General features: G+C 36.8%; 1 protein-coding gene across 2 annotated transcripts in view; it reads right to left on the reverse strand.

Moving 5' to 3' along the window:
* Positions 1–13,667, reverse strand: part of PDGFD (platelet derived growth factor D) — a 257,387-nt gene extending 243,720 nt beyond the window's left edge. Inside the window, exon 1 of one of the 2 annotated variants that reach the window (XM_054523728.1) lies at positions 13,084–13,667. In XM_054523728.1, coding sequence (XP_054379703.1) covers positions 13,084–13,207 — 124 coding nt within the window. In that variant the 5' untranslated portion in view covers positions 13,208–13,667. 2 annotated transcript variants of the gene reach the window in all.
* Between the last annotated feature and the right edge of the window lie 5,755 nt (positions 13,668–19,422).

The raw sequence follows: 19,422 nt of genomic DNA on the forward strand, positions 1-19,422 counted from the left end.
GCCACAGGACAAACCCCTAACACATGATTTTCTAATCTGAAGCATTAATTAAAAATGGTCATTTTATATAACATTTTGCAATTTTTATTAAAGTTGGATGAATACAATCCAATTTTTATATGTGCAGCAATGATGTAGCTGTTGCATACCCATCATTGATTACTGTTTACCACATTGATAGAAAGCTCTCTCTCTCTCTCTTCTCCTCTTACTCTCCCTTTTCTTTCTTTTTTTCTTTTCCTTCTTTCTTATCTTTAGGAACTTCCTGCAAGTCAGAGTGGCCAACTAACTGGTCTTGTATCCATATTTTGTTCAAAAAACTATTTTCAATCAATCAATATTTCTAAATTGGATTTTCATGAACTTTGCACATGCATGCAAGCTGGATGTGTAAATACTACAAAGCAGTAAAACAGTTATCTGAATTATTTCAATATATTTTAAGTATATTTAAAATTTATTGATATAATACAGAATAGAATTGTTGTATATTAATGATAGGTTCCCATTGTTCTCAGATTTTTCAAAAAATGTATGTGGAAAATATGAGACTTCGTTAGTTTAATTTACATTCCCAACAAAGAGAGAGGGAAAACAATACATCATGCTCAAAGTTGTCTTTGTTTACTGCCATCCAGTGGTCAAATAATTATATCGCACATCACATATTAAAAAGTTAAGGCATACTGGGTAACTGAGTCTACAAATTTGCTTTTATGTTCAGAAATACGTATCCTAAAATTCGAACACACAAAAGAAAACAATCAAGAAAGTAAGACTTCTGGTCCTAAAATTAAAAGTTGCTTTTCTGCTCAAGTTTTAATAACTTAATTATAAGGGGTTGGCCTTTCATTTTCAAATAATATTGTGCTCAACAGCAACTCGACCAATACAGATTTTTTTCTATTGAACCAAATATTAGGATAGATAATTTATGGCTATAGTTTGATCATCAAGACAGAATCTCGAAGTTGAGAATCTTAAAAAAAAAAAAAAATCCCAGGTCACATAACGGTGGCACTCACATGGCATTGCCTTGCCCTATGTTTATTCACATACGTGTTTTCTCTCTTCAGCCAAAGTTAAGTTTTAACAGAGCAGAGACTGTGCCTTAGGTTTGACTATTTCTGCTCCATGGTGCCTCATCCAGAGCACTGCATGTAGTCTCTGCTCAACAAGTGGTTATGTTTTTTGTAGCTGGGTTTGGTGAAAAGTAGTAAACTAAAGAAAAAAAACTATAAGGCCACAGTGGTTCTTCCTGATGTATTTAAATAATCCCAACATACATTGTACTTAAACTAAATTCCAAGTTGCTCTCACTTCATTCTAGCTTGTTTTTTAATTAACAAATGTTTACAAATCCTTTAATTACATATTTAGAAACTTTGTTGATGAAATTTCTATTACAGCAAATGTACTTTTATATCCTGTTCAGTAGCAATTCTTTTTTTTAATTAATTTATTTTTTTATTTTATTATTATTATTATTATTATTATTATACTTTAGGTTTTATGGTACATGTGCGCAATGTGCAGGTAAGTTACATAAGTATACATGTGCCATGCTGGTGCGCTGCACCCACTAACTCGTCATCTAGCATTAGATGACGAGCAATTCTTATTTTATCATCAGTAAAATAACATAACATATAGTGTAAACATATTTCTCTATAAATTTATAAACCAAAGATGCATTAATTTTTTGTTAGTGTGCTATCATCTATCTTCTAGACTGACCCTTAAGACTTGTTTCCTCATCCTTAATTTATTTTTACCTCTTTTTTGAACCCTTTTATTAAGTAGCAGGAATTTTATGTAAACATACTCAAATACTAATATTGGAAAGGTATGACAAAAAGGATTCATTCTAATCAGTGTTATCTGGTTAGTGATTTTTGTTTTTGTTTTTGGTTTGGCTTTTTTTAAAGACAATTGAAAATTCTCCACATTTCACTGATAATTGTCCAAAATTAACCCAAAATATGCCATGTCCAAGGTGACAGTCTAAAAGTGTGTGTAATTTGGGGTTCTCAACAAAGTCCAACATATAACCAGTTCTTCACTCACACCACTGTTCATAATAGATATTAAAGCACTTAACCATGTTAAAAGCATTTAGGAAATATCAGACATTATTATCATGTACCCATAATCATAAATGTTAATTATTTTTAAAACTTTATAATATATAGTCATTTACTTCATGTTCACTGTGCATGCATTTCAGGCAAATATGTTTCTCTCTTACCTTCCTGCCTCTAGGTTTCTCCACATCAATACTGCACAAGCTCCTAAAGCTTAAAGTGTTCACAAATTAATTTTCTATCTTTATGACCTTCTCTTATCTGCTCTTCCTGTGTTACTTCCTATCTTGTTCAACAATACAGCAACCACCCATACAATTAAAGCAGAAACCTGACAGCCACTCCAGATTCTGAATTTAAACACTCTCTCTCTCATTTGCTTAAAATCTGACAGTGAGAGGGCTCATGTGGCCTAAAGATCTGTCATTAAAAAGGACACTGACTGGATGATTTACAGATTCATCAAACCTCATTGAGCTTCTCCAATGTGCCAGCCAACGAAATGGACGGTGAGGATGTTCAGCTGTATTAAATACAGTTAGTAAATCTATATCTGCAGATGTCAGATATGTAAATAAATGAGTAACATTGCAGGGCTTATGATAGAAATACAGGATAAATAAAGGAGTAGCAAAACTTAACTGAGGAGGATTGGGAGTCAGGGAAGGCTACATAGAGTGGTGCAATTCCTCTAAAATTCCTTTAAAATGTGATATAGGATCTTTACATTCACTCAACAGTTTGTTCAAAAACAATTGTGATGTGTCTGGAAGAACAACAACAAAAAGGATTAATATGATTAAGGAATTCACCATTGGATGAATAACCCAATATGTTACAAACTAATTACTTCACATGATTATTTACTGAGTTGGAGAGTTTAATTACCAGTGTGATTACTCATTGTTTACCTCAAATAGCAAAATAAAAAGACAGGTAAGGCTCAGTAACAAGGTAGAAGCTAAAAATATATTTTTGGGGGTCATTTGCACACAAGTAGCAATTGACACTAGATAAAGATCGATCCTCCAGAGAGAAGCAGTGAGAAAAGTGAGAAGAGAAATCTGAGGTGTGAACCCTAGAAAATGTGCCAGTATTTATAGGGCAGACAGGAAGACCCAGCCAAGGAGACAGTCGAGGAAACAATAAACAAAGGGTATCCAAAAATATAAGGGAAACAAACCTATGTATGTGTTCAATGTCATATTTTATAGTGATAAATACCCTTTTGTTTTAAAAATATGTTTTATCCTCAAAAATGTTATGTTAATAGTTGTATAATTTGATAGGGTACAATAAGACATTGGTTTTATCTTTGAATGTTCTTTCTTTTCCTATTAACACCATCCCCCATTACATTCTAAAATTTTTCCTTCTTTCTTCATCACTCATCATGGTAACAGAGAAAGAGTAAAACACAAAACATGCTTTTTAAGGCTTTCTCTAATATTGCTTCTCCAAATAACCTAAAATGTGTCCTGCGTTAGTTTTGGCTTTATTTCTATCACCATTTGAAATTTGTCATTTAGGAGTAGTTAACACAAAGGAGGGGCAGCATCAAGGCAAAGGAAGAGAATTCTTCAAGAAGAGAAGGGCCAAACCCCGAAGAAACAATAAATCACAGTGACTTCACCCAGAGCGTTTCCGTGGAGCAGTGGGGATGATTTCAAATCACAATGGGTACAGGGGAGGAGAGGAGGAAGAGACATTGAGTCGTGGTGAGACTGAGAAAGTGTATATATGATGGTAAAGTGAAGAGAAACAATAAAACAACTTTTGCGTATTGTGGGACAGTGCAAAGAAACTAGAACATACCTGTTGGCTGAGGGAATGGCGCCAATAAGAAGGAAAAGTTTAAAGATAGAAGAGTAGTAAACTCTATGGAATTAGGTTAAAGGAATTATAAAAAGGTGGAATTGTGCAAAAAAGAGGTACCAACAGCACAACATATTCAGACACAGACTGACCAGAACAGAGTCTAACTTTGCAATTTCTATGGCTGCTTTTATGCTATAATGGCAGAGTTGAGTAGTTGTAACAGAGACCATATGGCCTGAAAAGTCTACAATATTTACTATTTGGCCCTTTACAAAAAAAGTCTGCCAACCTCTGCATCTGCTCCAAGCCATTAACTATTCTTTGCAGTGAAAATATGCAAGTTGGATAGATGTGTTTTCTACGTTTTCATTCAAGTTATTAAGGATTCTGAACCGAACAGAATCTAATCCAAAGTGCCAATAAAATCCCTATTCACCTCCCTCTTGACTAACACAAATCTATTAGTTATCAGTAGAATAATGATAATAATACTTTATTGTCATCCAGGCTACAACCATTATTTTTTTCAAGGTTTCTGTAGTAAATGCCGTCAATTTCTGGTTGAAATACATACATACATAAGGCAATACCATTTACAGTTTATGAACCTGGTAAACCTATCAGACATATAATCTGAACTTTCCTTTATGGCTCAAGGTCATTATTTTTAAAATCAATATCTTTACTGGGCTATAATATAGTTATTCCCCAGCAATATACGGAGACAGACTGGAGCTATTTTCACCTTATTTAATAAGAAGCCTCAGCCAGCTGGGCTTGCTTAGGTCTTATGAATGCTTTTCAAGACCTGGAAATATAAGAGGAGGCAAGAAAACTACTAGCTGTCATTTCTCAGTGCTAATAGTGTGAATAACTCAAACCAGTTCTCTTATCTATTCTAATACACTACTCCTCTTCTGCTGTGGATATGAGAACCACATAAACCAGGGTGATGTAATTATATGGAAAGTAAAGACAAATAGGCTTTTAGTGTCTACCATATGATCCTTATGAATGCATTTACACATTCTGTGACACTGATTTTAGCTTTTAAGTGGATTTGTTGCATATTTGTTAGTTCATTTGGTTGCATTTTCCATAGCTGAGTCTGCTGAACAGCTACATTTTGTAAAAGCAGGTGGTTGCTACATTGCTTATTAAATGTTTCAATGAAATGCAGGACTTGTCAGCATCTTCTCAGATTGGGTCTGAAAAGACTTTTTCAGAACCAACATAGCACACTCAACCCCCGCTTCACAGCTCACACCCAGCAACATCTCTGAGCTCTTCAGTCCAAAGAAGGCATGCTACATTTCAAATCTTAAATATTCAGGATCCTAATATATACAACATAGGGACTACAGTTAATAACAATGTACTATATTCTTGAAAATTGCTAACAGAGTAGATTTTAAGTGTTATCATCACACAAAAAAGGTAAGTATGTGAGGTAATGCATGTTAATTAGTTTGATTTAGTCAACACTGTATACATATTTCAAAACATGTTGTACATGATATATATATATAAAATTTTTATTTGTCAATTAAAAATAAATTAATAATAAGATATGACCAGGCATGGTGGCATGTGCCTGCAGTCCCAGCTACTTGTGGAAGGGTGAGGTGGTGGGATTGCGTGAGCCCGGGAGGTTGAAGCTGCAGCAAGCCTTGATTATGCCACTGCACTCCAGCTTGGGAGCTACAGCAAGACTCTGTCTCAAAAAAAATAGATAAAATAAAATAAAATAAAATTTTAAAAATGAATCCTAACATATAAGGCTTCAAATCGTGTTTGGCTTACTTTTATAGACAAAGCACTGCATCCAAAACTGTCTTCGTGAACACACTCTACAAAAAAGTGCTCAAGGAAAAAATCTAAAATCTGAGAAAAGATGACTTCTCATAATGAAAGACAGCTCCCATGCCTGGGCTATGATGCTTCCACAGACCTCTCCACCTCCTAATTATATAAAAACCACTAAACTGCACACCCCACAAATCAAAAAAACACACAGTATTAATCTGTCAATATTAAAGCTAATATGGAGATGTCAGCATACCAGAGGGAAGATGAAGGAAAAGACATATTATTATGTGCATTATCAACAGTTATAAGAAACAAAGCATGCTTTATTCTTGCTCTGGAAAAAAGGCTCATCAGAAGAAACTATTTCTTCCTGTATGTGCACTTGTGCCCTTTGCTGTCCTGTGGGCTTCCTCCCTTAGTTTTGATTTACATTTGGTTCTGAAATATTGTATGAGGAGGCAGAACATTTCTGCTGCACCTTTGGTCTTGGATTCTTTCCTTTGTGCTGTAATATTATATATTACCCCTTGTAGCTTTTTGCTGAAACCATCCCTCACATAGAAGTGTAAAAATGCTCCCTTTTAAATTGCATTAATTCTGAAATGTAGCTATTTGAAAAAATTTAAAGTGTTGTCAAACACTAGACAGGTTACCTGCATAATTCACATTACCTTATTGAGACCTCAGATACAGTTACAAAATAATATCTGCTCTGCTGAGCTGCAGAGCAACAACCAGGGTGAGGGGAGGACCTCAGGGATATCGTGAGGGCACCAAGGATTTGGGGATTTGGGTTTAAGAAAGTCATTCATGTCCCCCACTATCATATTAAAAATGAAATAATTCCATCTGTATTCATGTCCCACAGGCAGCAGGGATATAGGAAGACTGGCCCTGATCACAGCCTCGGCCTGGCGGACTATTCAGGAACACTCTACCCAGCAGTCAAACACAGAATGGGCCATGTCTCTCTCTAAATTACACCTTTCAATGGCTTACCACGGCTCTCAGCATAATGGCCAAGCTCCCTAACATTACTCCCCATGCCTTTCACTGGTGGACACTCATTTACCTATATTCTCACCTGGAAATCTTTGCAAGTGCTGTTCTCTCCCCCTTCTCCCTCTCACTGCACCCAATGTCTGAAATGACTTGTCCAGAACCAAGGCAGCACGGTCAACCCCTGCTCACAGCTTCCACTCAGCAATCATCCCTGAACTCCTTCAGTCCAGAGAAGGCATGCTGGATTTTAACATTTTAAAAATCAAGAATCCTAATATATACAATATGATTACTATAATAATCACAATGTATTGTCTTCTTGAAAACTGATAAGTAAGCAGACTTTAAGTGTTAAGTGTTATGATCACAAAAATATGATAAATATATGAGGTAATGCATATGGTCATTAACTTGATTCAGTCATTGGATACTGCATAAATATTTCAAAACAGTATGCTCTACAGGATAAATTTATACAATCTTTATTTGTCAGTTAAAACTAAATAATAAAATGACACTCTTTTTAAAGAGTCCTAACACATAAGGCTTCAAATCATGTTTGCCTTACTTTTTTACAGGCAAAGCAGCACACACTTCAGCCTCAGTTCAGACACTACCTCCTCCAGGAAGCCTTTCCCAATTCCTCAAGTCTATATTAGGTGCTCTTTGTGTATTCCTATCTCTCAGTGCATTTCCTTCATTAAAGCGCATATCACACTCTTTAGAACTTCACACTTAAACTGCAAAATACATTTTCTCAAGTAAAACTCTTACGATGAACACACATACGTGAAGAAGAAGTGTGATAATACATGTGGAGCTATTCTGTTGAAGAAGGGGTGGAGAAGCTGAAGCTACATGTGTTCAGCCTCCTTGGTAGCTGTGCACTGACCTCCAAGGCACTTCTGGAGAATCCGGGTACTCTCCAGAATGCATCTGAAAGATATGTACAACACAATGGAACTGACAATTGTTTGTCTATATTGTCCACTAGGCAATACATTCCAAGAGGTCAGGAACCATGTGTGTTTCATTCATATTGTGCCAGATGCTCAGTTACCTAGCACAATATACAGGAGGCATTAGGGATGTTAGAAATAATCATTGAAGGCCGGGTGTGTTGACTCACGCCTGTAATCCCAGCACTTTGGGAGACCGAGGCCGGCAGATCACGAGGTCAGAAGATCAAGACCATCCTGGCTAACACGGTGAAACCCCGTCTCTACTAAAAATACAAAAAAATTAACCGGGCGTGGTGGCACGTGACTGTGGTCCCAGCTACTCGGGAGGCTCAGGAAGGAGAATGGTGTGAACTGGGAGGCGGAGCTTTCAGTCAGCCGAGATCTCGCCACAACACTTCAGCCTTCATTGAACACATGAATAATAGTTATAGCAGGGGTCAGCAGCAGAATTTATGATAAAGAACTATTTGGCAGGGTGCGGTGGCTCAAGCCTGTAATCCCAGCACTTTGGGAGACCAAGGCGGGTGGATCACGAGGTCAGGAGTTCGAGACCAGCCTGGCCAAGATGGTGAAACCCCGTCTCCACTAAAATTACAAAAATTAGCCAGGTGTGGTGGTAGGCGCCTGTAGTCCCAGCTACTCGGGAGGCTGAGGCAGGAGAATCGCTTGAACCTGGGAGGCGGAGGTTGCAGTGAGCTGAGATCCTGCCACTGCACTCTAGCCTGGGTGACAGAGGGAGACTCCATCTCAAAAAAAAAGAACTATTTGTCTGCTACCCTTCATCTTTAGAAGGCAGTTAAGATCAAGTAAAGAATGATCTGAAAAGAGAGAGCCTTGAAAGAGACACTAACTCACCTTCACTCTCAAGTCATCTTAATCCTTTTAGAAAGATCAATGTATTCCCTGAATGGCATGGCACAGATGAGGTAGACATATTTTACACCTGGTTCATCCATCTAAAAGATTTTCCTACTTTAATAAAGGGAAGGATTTTATTAAGGTGTTCCAGAACTGCCTTTTTACACTAATCTGACTTCAACATAGAAAGTTCAAGAGTAATTTCCAGAAGGAAGATGATTTACATTATGACTCAGCTCTTAAGGACAGAGACAGAAATATGCATATTCTTCTAGACTCTTAGAATGATAGGGCTGTGAGACCACATATGCTCAGAGTCCTGCGTGACATCAAGCTTATGCTTATTACTAGTTTATATTACTAGTAATAATAGCTATGCTTATTATTAGAGATCAGTGACTCTGTGGGCTGGGCTCCATTGTTTGACTCTTTTGTTCTGAAACAACACAGTTTTGCTTTCATTCACTGAAAGGGAAAATCCTGTAGCAAAAATCACTGTCATTTAATAAACTCATTATGGTCATTAATGTCACTCACAACCTAGTAGCATCCTCCACTACATAGTACACAGACACCTGGCTAAACCCTGCTCTTTAAAAGAGTTTCTATAAAATGATATTATCCATGGTGGCAAGTCAATGCCAGGTTACATTTAAAATATGTAATCACCACTATGCTTTACAAGATTATAGACTTTAATATTCTTAGAGCTGAACAAAAAATACACAGACGGGATTCTTTGCTTTCAGACTGTTTAAAAATAATTTATTGACATTGTTCTCTGTTGTGTTGCCTTCCCTTTAAGCTCTGATCTTTGCACTTAAGTCAATGTGCTATCATCAATGATGACAATAGAAACCACATTAAGAAACAAGCTTCAGTACTTTAAAATCTAAGGCAGCACAATTACTAAAACTGCAGGCCTATCACTAGATAATGATAATGTAATAGATGATTCAATACTATTATACTAACCAAAGAGAACTAATTTCAGAATTGTTTACCACCAACACCTGTACTTTCTACATGCAACAAAAGGTCAAGAAAATGAAGAATGCATCTGTATTCTAAAGCCCCTAGGCAGGAAGTTCCATCTAGTTAGATTTTAAAATAAGTAAGTAATATTGTCAGTTAATTGCTACCTTTACACTTCTTAATCTGCACACTGAGCAACACTTAGTTTTGGCCAGTTATTATTACAAAAGCACCAACTGTGTAGGCACTAAAATTAGAATACATAGATGCTACTGCTAAATTAAGATTTTCTTTGTGACCAGAGGCAGAAATGGGTATCAAAAGTAAATCAGTTTGAGCAAGAATAATAAATACGATATAAGGAAATGTAAACATTCTATTAAGTACTGTAAATTATTATAGTTTAATCTTTCTTAGTTATAGATCCTCATGTTCTCCTGGAGATGGGCAACAAATTCAACTACCCTCCTTCACTGGGCCCATTTAGCCATTCTACAGGTAGAAAGGCTCTGCAGATATGCCTTCAGAACAAGAATACCCTGTGATGGAGAATTCTGGAAGGCCAGGAGACAGCAGCAGATCGGCATCTTATAATGGGTAGAAGGAGACTATCATTTGGCAACCCTAACATTATGTATTTCCACATCATTTCTTAGCTACTCCAGGTATCTGGAGCTATTAGGCATAGTATATCAAGAAGTTGTGGGGTTTTACTGTATTAGGCTGGACAGGATAAAACACACCTCATGCACTGAACAGGACACCTGGCTTTTTTGCTCCTTTCTTCATCCCAACATTAAGCAGCAACTAACAAGTCCAGCAGGAACAAATGAAAAGCCTTCAAGTATGTCCATTATCAGGTAATGGTTTCTAAAACTCCTATACAAAGGTCACTTCTAATTTTTTGTTGTGATTTCCTATCATTTGCAATCTGAGAGCCAGGTCTTCTAAAGACCCTAAATTAATGTTTAGAAACTTTCATTTTCTATTTTTCTCCTGATTATATTCCATGTTCATGTCCTCCTCAAGCTTTTATCATGTCTTAATCTGATTGTCAAATGAGCAAGAATATTGTCGTCTTCAATGAGTCATTAGAAAAATTTGGGAGAGCAGGTTGACAATGTCTGGAATCAGAACAAGATTTTAATTTAATAAGTTATTACTTTCTCTCTGTCAGCTACGGCCATTAAGATTTTCCAAGTGTTGTCTAAAATTTTTCATAGCCCCATTATTCTTACTCTTTCACCAAAATTCTATGCCAATATTTCTCAACCATTTTTTTCACTATTGCTAACCTCCATCCCTTAAAGACTCCTTTTAGACTTTTTTTCTGATCACTCTCCCTCCTTGTGAATGGTAATACCACAGAAAGGTGTATCTATTTATATCCGCTAGCCCTTTGAAGGAACACAGACCGTTGCAATATCTAAGATTGTGTTCACCCTCTAAGATCTAATTGCACCCCACTGGGGACAATATTGCCCCTCTTGAAGAATGCATGCTCATTTAGGAAAAAGCTGCCATTTGAAAATTTTCTATAACAATCCATTATGAATATTAACATTTTTTACTCTATATAAAACAAATTTTAATGTGTAACTACCTTTTTCTCCTTCCTAGTCTTGCTTGTAAGATGACATAGACATTGAGGAAAGTATTGAGCAATCAGAACTAATCAAAGAGAGAGAGAGAGTGTGTGTGTGTGTGTGTACTGTTAAAGTAACTGCAAAACAGTTTTAACTAAAATATGAAGAAATGAGAAATCCAGGGTAGTTTTTAAAGCTTTCATGAAACATAGCATTTCCCATATAGACTGGACAGATGTATGGAGATGTATAGAGTTTTAACAATGGAAACTAAAATGAGATTATTCTCTTTCAAAGAAAAAAAAAAAAACCCTGCTGAGCTACATAACTTGGTTTTAGTCAGAATCTTGGGTTAATGGGCAATGGTTACATGCTTTTCATTTTCTGTCCTTGACTTCTTGTAACTGATACTTGGGAGGGTGAGGATTACAAAATTATGGCTATGAAGTCATGCAAATTATAAATGGAATTTTACTCTATGTAGCTAAAAGGACATATAAAGTGCAACTAATAACAAACCTACAAGATCAACTAGGACATCTGTCCCTAGTGGAAACATTAAAGAGTAAAGACAAAAAACCACAGAAGTTTGGTGTTGGGCCTAATCCTTAAGTGTAGTAAATAAATAAATAAATAAATTATGTGCTTTTAACTAAGAGAGTTACCAAAAATTCGCGGCTGGAATCTTTTACATAAAAACGCTATGAAAAAGTAAGATGACTCTGTGGTTTCCCCTGCTACAAATCTACACCACTTCAGGTGACGAGTACACTGATATCCATAGTCTACTCATCATCAAACATAACGAAATTTTGGTTTCCCTGCAAAGTCCAAAAGTCCTTTAGTAAATTCCAAATTAAGGACATACCAAGAAAGAAACTGATAAGATGGCTAATAGGAATTTACCAAGACAGTCAAATACTGTCAGCTGAAACTGTGAAGCCATCAACAATTGCTTGATGGTCTCCTTGGGAGATGTGTTAGTACTTTAAGCAAGCAGGAGAGAAAGATACTGATGCAGGAAAAAACAAGATCCAAAAGCCTATGGGTCAGTTCAGGTACATGGAAGAACAGCTAAAATTTGCTGGGAACATCAGCTACAGTTAGAACCTGAAGGATAAATCAACTTCGGATTTAGGTGGAGGCCCCAGAAAGCAAATAAACTCAGCTTAGGGGCTCTGGAACCAGTGACCCAGGTGTCCTCTAGAGTAAAGGAAAACAAACAAGATGGCTTGGGACCTTACTTAGGACAGCTGTTTCGGGAGCTGTGCTCCTTGTAGATAATTGGAAGCCGCCTCTGCAAGGAAACTAGCAGCAGAAGCCTGGTGCGCCTGTGTTACTGATGAAACCCCAGAAGCCTTGGTCTCCTACACTCTGAGCTTCTGAGTCAGGGTGAACTTCAACAGGAAAGTCACTTAGGGGACCTAAAGGGCAATAGGCTGCACACTGCCATTTCCCGAAAATAAATAATATATAAATTGTCACTGTTCCAGATATAACTGCTAGACTGAAACGCATGATTTCTCCTCTCACTCGTAAAAATAAATAAATAAATAAATAAATAACATTTAAATAAACGTATAACACCCAGGGAAAGCTGCTCCTGAGTCCTTCCACCTATCAAAATTGCCTAAGAAAGGTTGAATCTGACCAAGGGGCGGCGCAGCTTGCAACTTTCGCCAACTCCTGGATGAGGCACCGCATCCTGGTACCAGAGGCTTGGACACCAAAATGACTTCTCTAGGGTGCAGCAAGATGAGCCACCTGGCTTATCCTATCCCCATCAGCACGCGTCCCACACCTCTCAGTCCCATTCCGGAAATGGAGCTCTCTCAGGACTGGAGACAGGCAGGAGACCTCCCTCCCCAAACAATGCATTCAGCCCGAGTTCACATTAAAGATTCAAAAAGAAAGGGAAAAAACATAGAAAGAACAATAACAATAGCAAACATGATTTTTTTCAGTTAAAAAATAAAATGAGTCTCTTACCATCTCGCCTGAGGTTGGCGTTGCGCAAAGCTTTGATGGATGCGCTCTGCGGAGTTGCAGAAGTGTCCCGACAGCTGCAAAAGTTTGCGCAGACTAGAGTGCAGACAAAGATGAGCCGGTGCATTTGGGATCAGCGACTAGAGACAGCGTCGCTCCAAGAAAAAGCCGGGTTCCGCTCCCGGGACCGACGCCGCGCCGTCCTGCGCTCTCGCCGCCTGCGCTCGCCCTGCACTGGCCCGGGCCGCTGTGCTAATCGCCGAGCTCTCCCCAAACTTCCTGCATGCTGAACTTTCCGAGCGCGTGTGGGTGCCGCACTTCCTTGTGGTGCTGAGCTGATAAATGGTGACGGGACAAACAACAGGTTGACGTTTGTTTGTTCGCCCCCTCCGGTGGCCGGCAGCTGCAGCACAGGCTGCAGGGGGCGGGCAGCGCCGAATCTAGCGGGGCAGGCGAGCGCAGCAGCAGCGTTCTTCAGCCCCGGCCGCGGCCCCTGAGAGGCGCGCACTCGGGCTCAGAGCGGCGGCGCGAGCACCTCAGCTCCCCAGTTTCCCAGGCCGGGCCTAAACCTGCTCTGCCACTGAGCATGCCCAGTTTAATCGCCGGCCGGGACTCTTCCCACCGCCCTGGGCTTTACCCTCCTGGTTGGACCTTTAAGGGCTCAGGAAACAAAGTCGCCAGGAGGAAGTGGGAGAGGGTAGACTCCCAGCACTTCTTCAGAGGTGACTGGCACATCCACCCACAAGCCACAGCTCTCCGCCTTGATGGTGGTTGGATGTGGGGACAGGGACTGGAGTTGGGAGTGTTTATTTTACAATAACCAAAATGAGACTCTACTTAGTTAAAATTTCACTGTTTATAGTGAAAAAAATACAATCACAAAGGAGCTTAATTCCGAGCTTTTCTTTGAGCTCCCATCAGGGTGACCTTTGGGTGAGTCAAGGGTACCTTTTCAGGGAATAAAATAAAAATAAAAGTATATCACCCAGAGAAAGCTACTCTTGAGTCCCTCCACCTATCAAAAATGCCCGAGAAAAGGTCGAGACTGATGGAGGGATGGCGTGGCTTTCACTTTTCGCGAACTCCAGGATGAGGCAGGGCATCCTGGTACCACAGAGTATTGGACACCAAAATGCCTTTTCTAGGGTGCAGCAAGATGAACCACCCATCACACAGGGCTGTAGATGTGATGGGCCATGTGGCACAGTGTACAATAAGGGCAAGAAGTCTTCACGAGCGTTTTTATATGCACTAGCTCCAGCCCTTCCACAGGAAAGGGCAACAGAACAGAGTGGGGTTGAGCAGGGACAGACTGAGCAAGGGGAAGAAGTTGCAGAACACTGTGCTCACTTGCCTTCACAGTCCATAGGAAGAGGAATGGGTCGTTGAGGCTTTTGGGATTCTCCCTACTCTGTGTCTGGAAGCTCAGCAGTTGAGAGGGGGCTGCCTCTGGTTTTACATCGTGCATCTGTCTGCCCATAGGAGGGGACTATTTGGAAAAGGAGTGAATCCAGACTCGCTGCTCACTGGCTTTTGTCCCCTTGAGCAAATCATCTGATCTTTCGAGACTCAGTTTCTTTATTTGCAAGAGTAGCAATTTTTAATTTGTATGGTTGTGGTGAGAATGATGTGAAAAAATGTTTAGCATATTGTTTTGTTTGTAGCTGAATCCAAATCCAAATTTATATAATTTCTCAACTTCTCGCTGATGAGATCTAGAAGAGAAAATTTTCAGTCTTTTTCAGGCCTTCCAGCTCCTGAAAGTCTGGGATATGGTAAGTGATATCCATACATAGGGAACTTTAAGTGGTTGAGAAAGGCAGGAAGTTCTGGAAAAGATAGCCTTGTCAAGTTATTATACCACCCAACAAGGACGAGGGTACATGTGTCCCTTCAACATAGTCAAAGATCAACATGTTTCATCTCTATTGGCTTTTTGGCCTAAAATGGTATTTTACAAAATTTAGGTTTGTGGGCCACGAAATCAACTTCAATACCAGAATAATTGTTTAAATAAATGGATTGGAATACAATAGTTTAGAAATTTAATTAGCAGGGTTCATTGAAGATAATAATATTGTTTTATGAATATTTTGTTTCAGATACACGAACACTACAATATAATAGTTATTTCTTTGGGGCATGATCAGAAAAGTTTGAAAGCCCCTGGAAAAAAAGATCTAATTACATTGTTTCAGGATATAGTGCAACCCTGGGAGAGACACTAAGGATCATTTATTCATTCAACAGGTATTAATTAAGCATTAGTTTTTCCCCTTGTGTTATACCCTGGTCTAAAAATCTTGGGGATTAAATTGTGAACAAGAAACAAAGTTCCTAATCTCTTTGAGTTTACATTCTAACAGAGGGAAGGGAACATAAACAAGTAAGTATGTAACTGTGTTAATAAGTGAAAAGGGGTAGAGAGAGATGGGATAGGAGTAGGGACTAATTGAAATATGTGATATCATTTTTTAGAAGTGGTTGGAAATGCTCATTCAATTTCATACTTAGCTTCTGATATGAGAATATAGAAAAACGGAGAAAATTTGCAAATGACTTATAATTATGTAATTATGACATGTATCAAGATACTGACTTATTACAAGTATCAAAATGCTAAAATTGTGTCTTAATATCTTATATAAAATAATGAATTTTAAATATTTCAATGTAGTGTTTTCCAAGATACTAATACTTTGAGCTCCCAAGGCATTGTGAATTCATAATTTCAAATATTTTAGGTAAGAATAGTAAGGGATATCACATATAATCAACATGTTTTGATCTTTAATGTCAGTAAATATCCAAAATCAACAATAAAACACAAATTAGGCATCTGAACCCAACCAATTATTCTGGACCTGGTTTTAAAATATCTAATAATTAATTCTTACTAATCAGTTTGATCATATCAACTGAGGTATCATTGTACACAGAATATTATTTAATAAAAATATTCTTTTAGTGGGAAAGGTCTGGTACAAAGATAGAAGATAAGATTGTTTCAATTTATTTTTTACATGTATCTCAGACTCACCAAAATAGTGAATTTACCACTACATTTTGAATGCTTATAGGTCAGTTAGAAGAACATGAGCCAACAAAATGAAGTCAGATTTATAAATATTTATTACTATTCAGACTAACATAAGTCAATTATTCTATATTTAGCCATTGTTCAATGACATTCATATAACTAAAACAAAAGTAAATCTACTGTGTAGAAGAATTTTTAAAAACATGAGATCAACTTTTAATAGGTCCATGTATAATGGCATTTATTTCGAACAAATATTCTGGTAATAAGGACTTGATAAAGGGTAGATTACTATGTGACACTGTTTTTATCATGTGCTGTTTTCATTTCATTAATAGGACACAAGAGTAGTATTTTCCATTACATTTTCAAATATCCTTGGCTTGTTTCACTACTCAATAAAAGCCCCAGTGGAAAAGAAATGAAATGTGGCATGACGTTTGAAGTCTCATCTCTGCAAGTGGCTCACCCCAGTGCTATTTTTTTAACTAAACTTCTACCAGTCTTTAAATTGTAACTTTGTTTTGACAATAGTAGTTACTTTTTGAAGGCTACTCCATTCAAAGAGGACATTCCTCTGTTGTTCATCCTGCACTCACTAGATCTCAGAGAGAACAAAGCACCATGAAATGACATTCTAATTTTTGCTCTACCAGTAGACTATTGAGCTTAGTAAATATTGAACTTTCATGGGATTTTAATACCTCCCTGTAAAATGGGAGTGTTATGGTAGATCACCTTCAATAATTCTTTCAGAATTCTGACTATTTTGTTTTATATAAACCTTGATTTCACTCCTAATTTTTTACCATGTGATAAATGTGTAGCTTATCATGCTCAAGTACATTTCAAATAGTTGTTAGAAAGTTTGGTTATGTACAAGAATTAAATGTTTCTACAAATTTTAGTAAGGTGATGTTTTGAACTGTTATTAACTAATATATACCTAAATGAAAGCCAAAATGTTAGTTTTCCATCTAATATTAATAGTTACTTTTGCTTTCAAACTTGTATTTTCTTTTAAGGAATCAATTATTCAAATGTATAAAAATCTAGATGAGAACTTTTTTATGGTAGAATTAACTATATGAAATACAGTTGATTAAAATTATGATGTAAGTTTAGAAAAAGGACAACACTGATGATTTAAGATAATTAGTAAAATGATTTTGACCAATGATTTGGCTAGGAAAATCTGGATTAAATTTTGCTTATTTTCAACATTAAAAAAGATAATGTATAAATATACTGGGTGCTAAAGAATGAAATTAAGTATTCATAAAATGACAAACTATGGTAATTTTTCTCAATAGTGCCAAATGACTTTAACAGCCTACAATACCAGCATAGTTACAGAATGTTTTGTAACAAGCATGTGTAAAATACATGATTAAACTACATTGAGTCATCTGTAAGTAGCACACCCTTATCCAAGCCACCCAATGCTTTCCTTTGAACAATCAAAGTTACTCTTTTGTAAAACTCTTTTGTGTTTTAACTGACTTGTTTTGCCACATGTATCACATTTATCCTTTTATTTTTATTATTATTAATCATAAAACAGTTCTAAAATACTTTGTAAGATCTTTTCTTAAAAGCGTTACATTCTCTGTGTGTAAAGAGGCTGAAAATGACTCTGAAATTAAGTCTTTTGGGTGTAGTGAAACTTATTGATTTATCTATTTCAAAGCAGCATTAATTGACTCTTCCTAATTATTGGTGAAGAAATCCATGACCTGAGTATTGCCTTTCCTCAACAGGCCATGACACTGAGTTTCTTATTATTAGATATTTTTCTTTAAAATTGTAATTTTAGTGGCACACACTAAGTGTCTACCATAAAAATACAAGACAATTAGTAGTGATGTTTCTTCCTGCTTGACAGACTCAAATGCAGGCCTATTTCTATTTCTGAGTCTTAACTTGAAGAACAGTATCATAGTGCATGTCAATACAATCATAAGTCCAGGTGTTTTCACTTTATATTACTCTCTATGGCTTATATATATAGTATATGTCAATAATGTATATATACAACCACCACATATTTCTAGCATCCTATATAGCAATGTTAAATACAATTTATCCAGTTATAGTGCTGACACATTTTGAGCAGTAACTTCTAGATTTAATCATTTAATATTGGTTGTAGTTGAGGCTATCAGCTTGACCTTTTGACAAGAAATAGGTCCAATTTGTCAGTCAGATAATCTGTTCTGTCAAGCATTAGTTTTCCTTCACTTCATGGAATTAACTAGTAATTCAGTTTAACAGGATGAGTCACTTAGTTATTAGTTTGGCATGTAAAAAATCTGTATATCTTTAATTTTTCTTCAGCTTAGTTGCATTTTTTATTTCCATTTACCCATCTTTGAGCTGCATTATCTAAACTTAAAGTTTCAAAGATGGATATGTGCCTATTCTGCAGGATTTCTTCCTTAATTGATCTGGGATGTCTGCCAGTCTCCTTTAGAATTCTGCACTCTTTATGAGATTGGCTTATATCCAGTTACTCTCACACTTCAAGTTCTCCTCTTACTTTGCTGTTTTTTAAGCAAGAAATTGTTTTTTGAGTCTTTAGATGTTCCTTTCTATGTGTGAGGATTTTAATTCTATAGAGAAAATCTTTTCTTATATTTACGTCCCTTGAAATTCTACATTACACATTTATTCTCCTTTGGAGTTGAGCCAATGTTGAATTTATTGTCTTATTTGTAAGATAATATTTAAAACTTGAGGGAATATTTAAACCTTAATAATTATCTGATTCTTTTTTCTCTACCACTAACTTTACTCTTCTGATATGTATTTTCCTTCATAAAAAATTGCTTTTAATTGACTGGGGTTGAGGCCATCTTTTGTGTTCTAAAATCTGTGTTATCGTTCAGTACTTCCCTCCTTATATCCAGTCTATGAAAACAAAACAAATTGCACTATGGAAGAGAAAAAAAAATATTGAATGTGTTGTGTCAAATGAATAATGCGGTTTACTTTTAATAAGCTAATTTGTGATAGAAATAAATTACATCATTTCATACCAACTCTAATTGCTCTGTGAGGGGTGTGTGTGTGTGTGTGTGTGTGTGTGTGTGTGTGCCACGAAAAATTTGTTTCCTGAGTAGACTGTGAAAATCTCTCATTTGAAAATTTTAAACTTGCCCCAAAAGGGAGATTCTGATCAAGGCTAGACAACATTGACTAGTCACATCAGCATAATCTTCTGAGTATTTTTCAGCATCACATACTGATTGACTAATTAAAATAACCCTGAAGTGTAAAATAATGTGGTATCTTTGAAAGAT

This window comes from Pongo abelii, chromosome 9 (assembly GCF_028885655.2).
Source record: "Pongo abelii isolate AG06213 chromosome 9, NHGRI_mPonAbe1-v2.0_pri, whole genome shotgun sequence".
Taxonomy (NCBI): Eukaryota; Metazoa; Chordata; class Mammalia; order Primates; family Hominidae; genus Pongo; species Pongo abelii.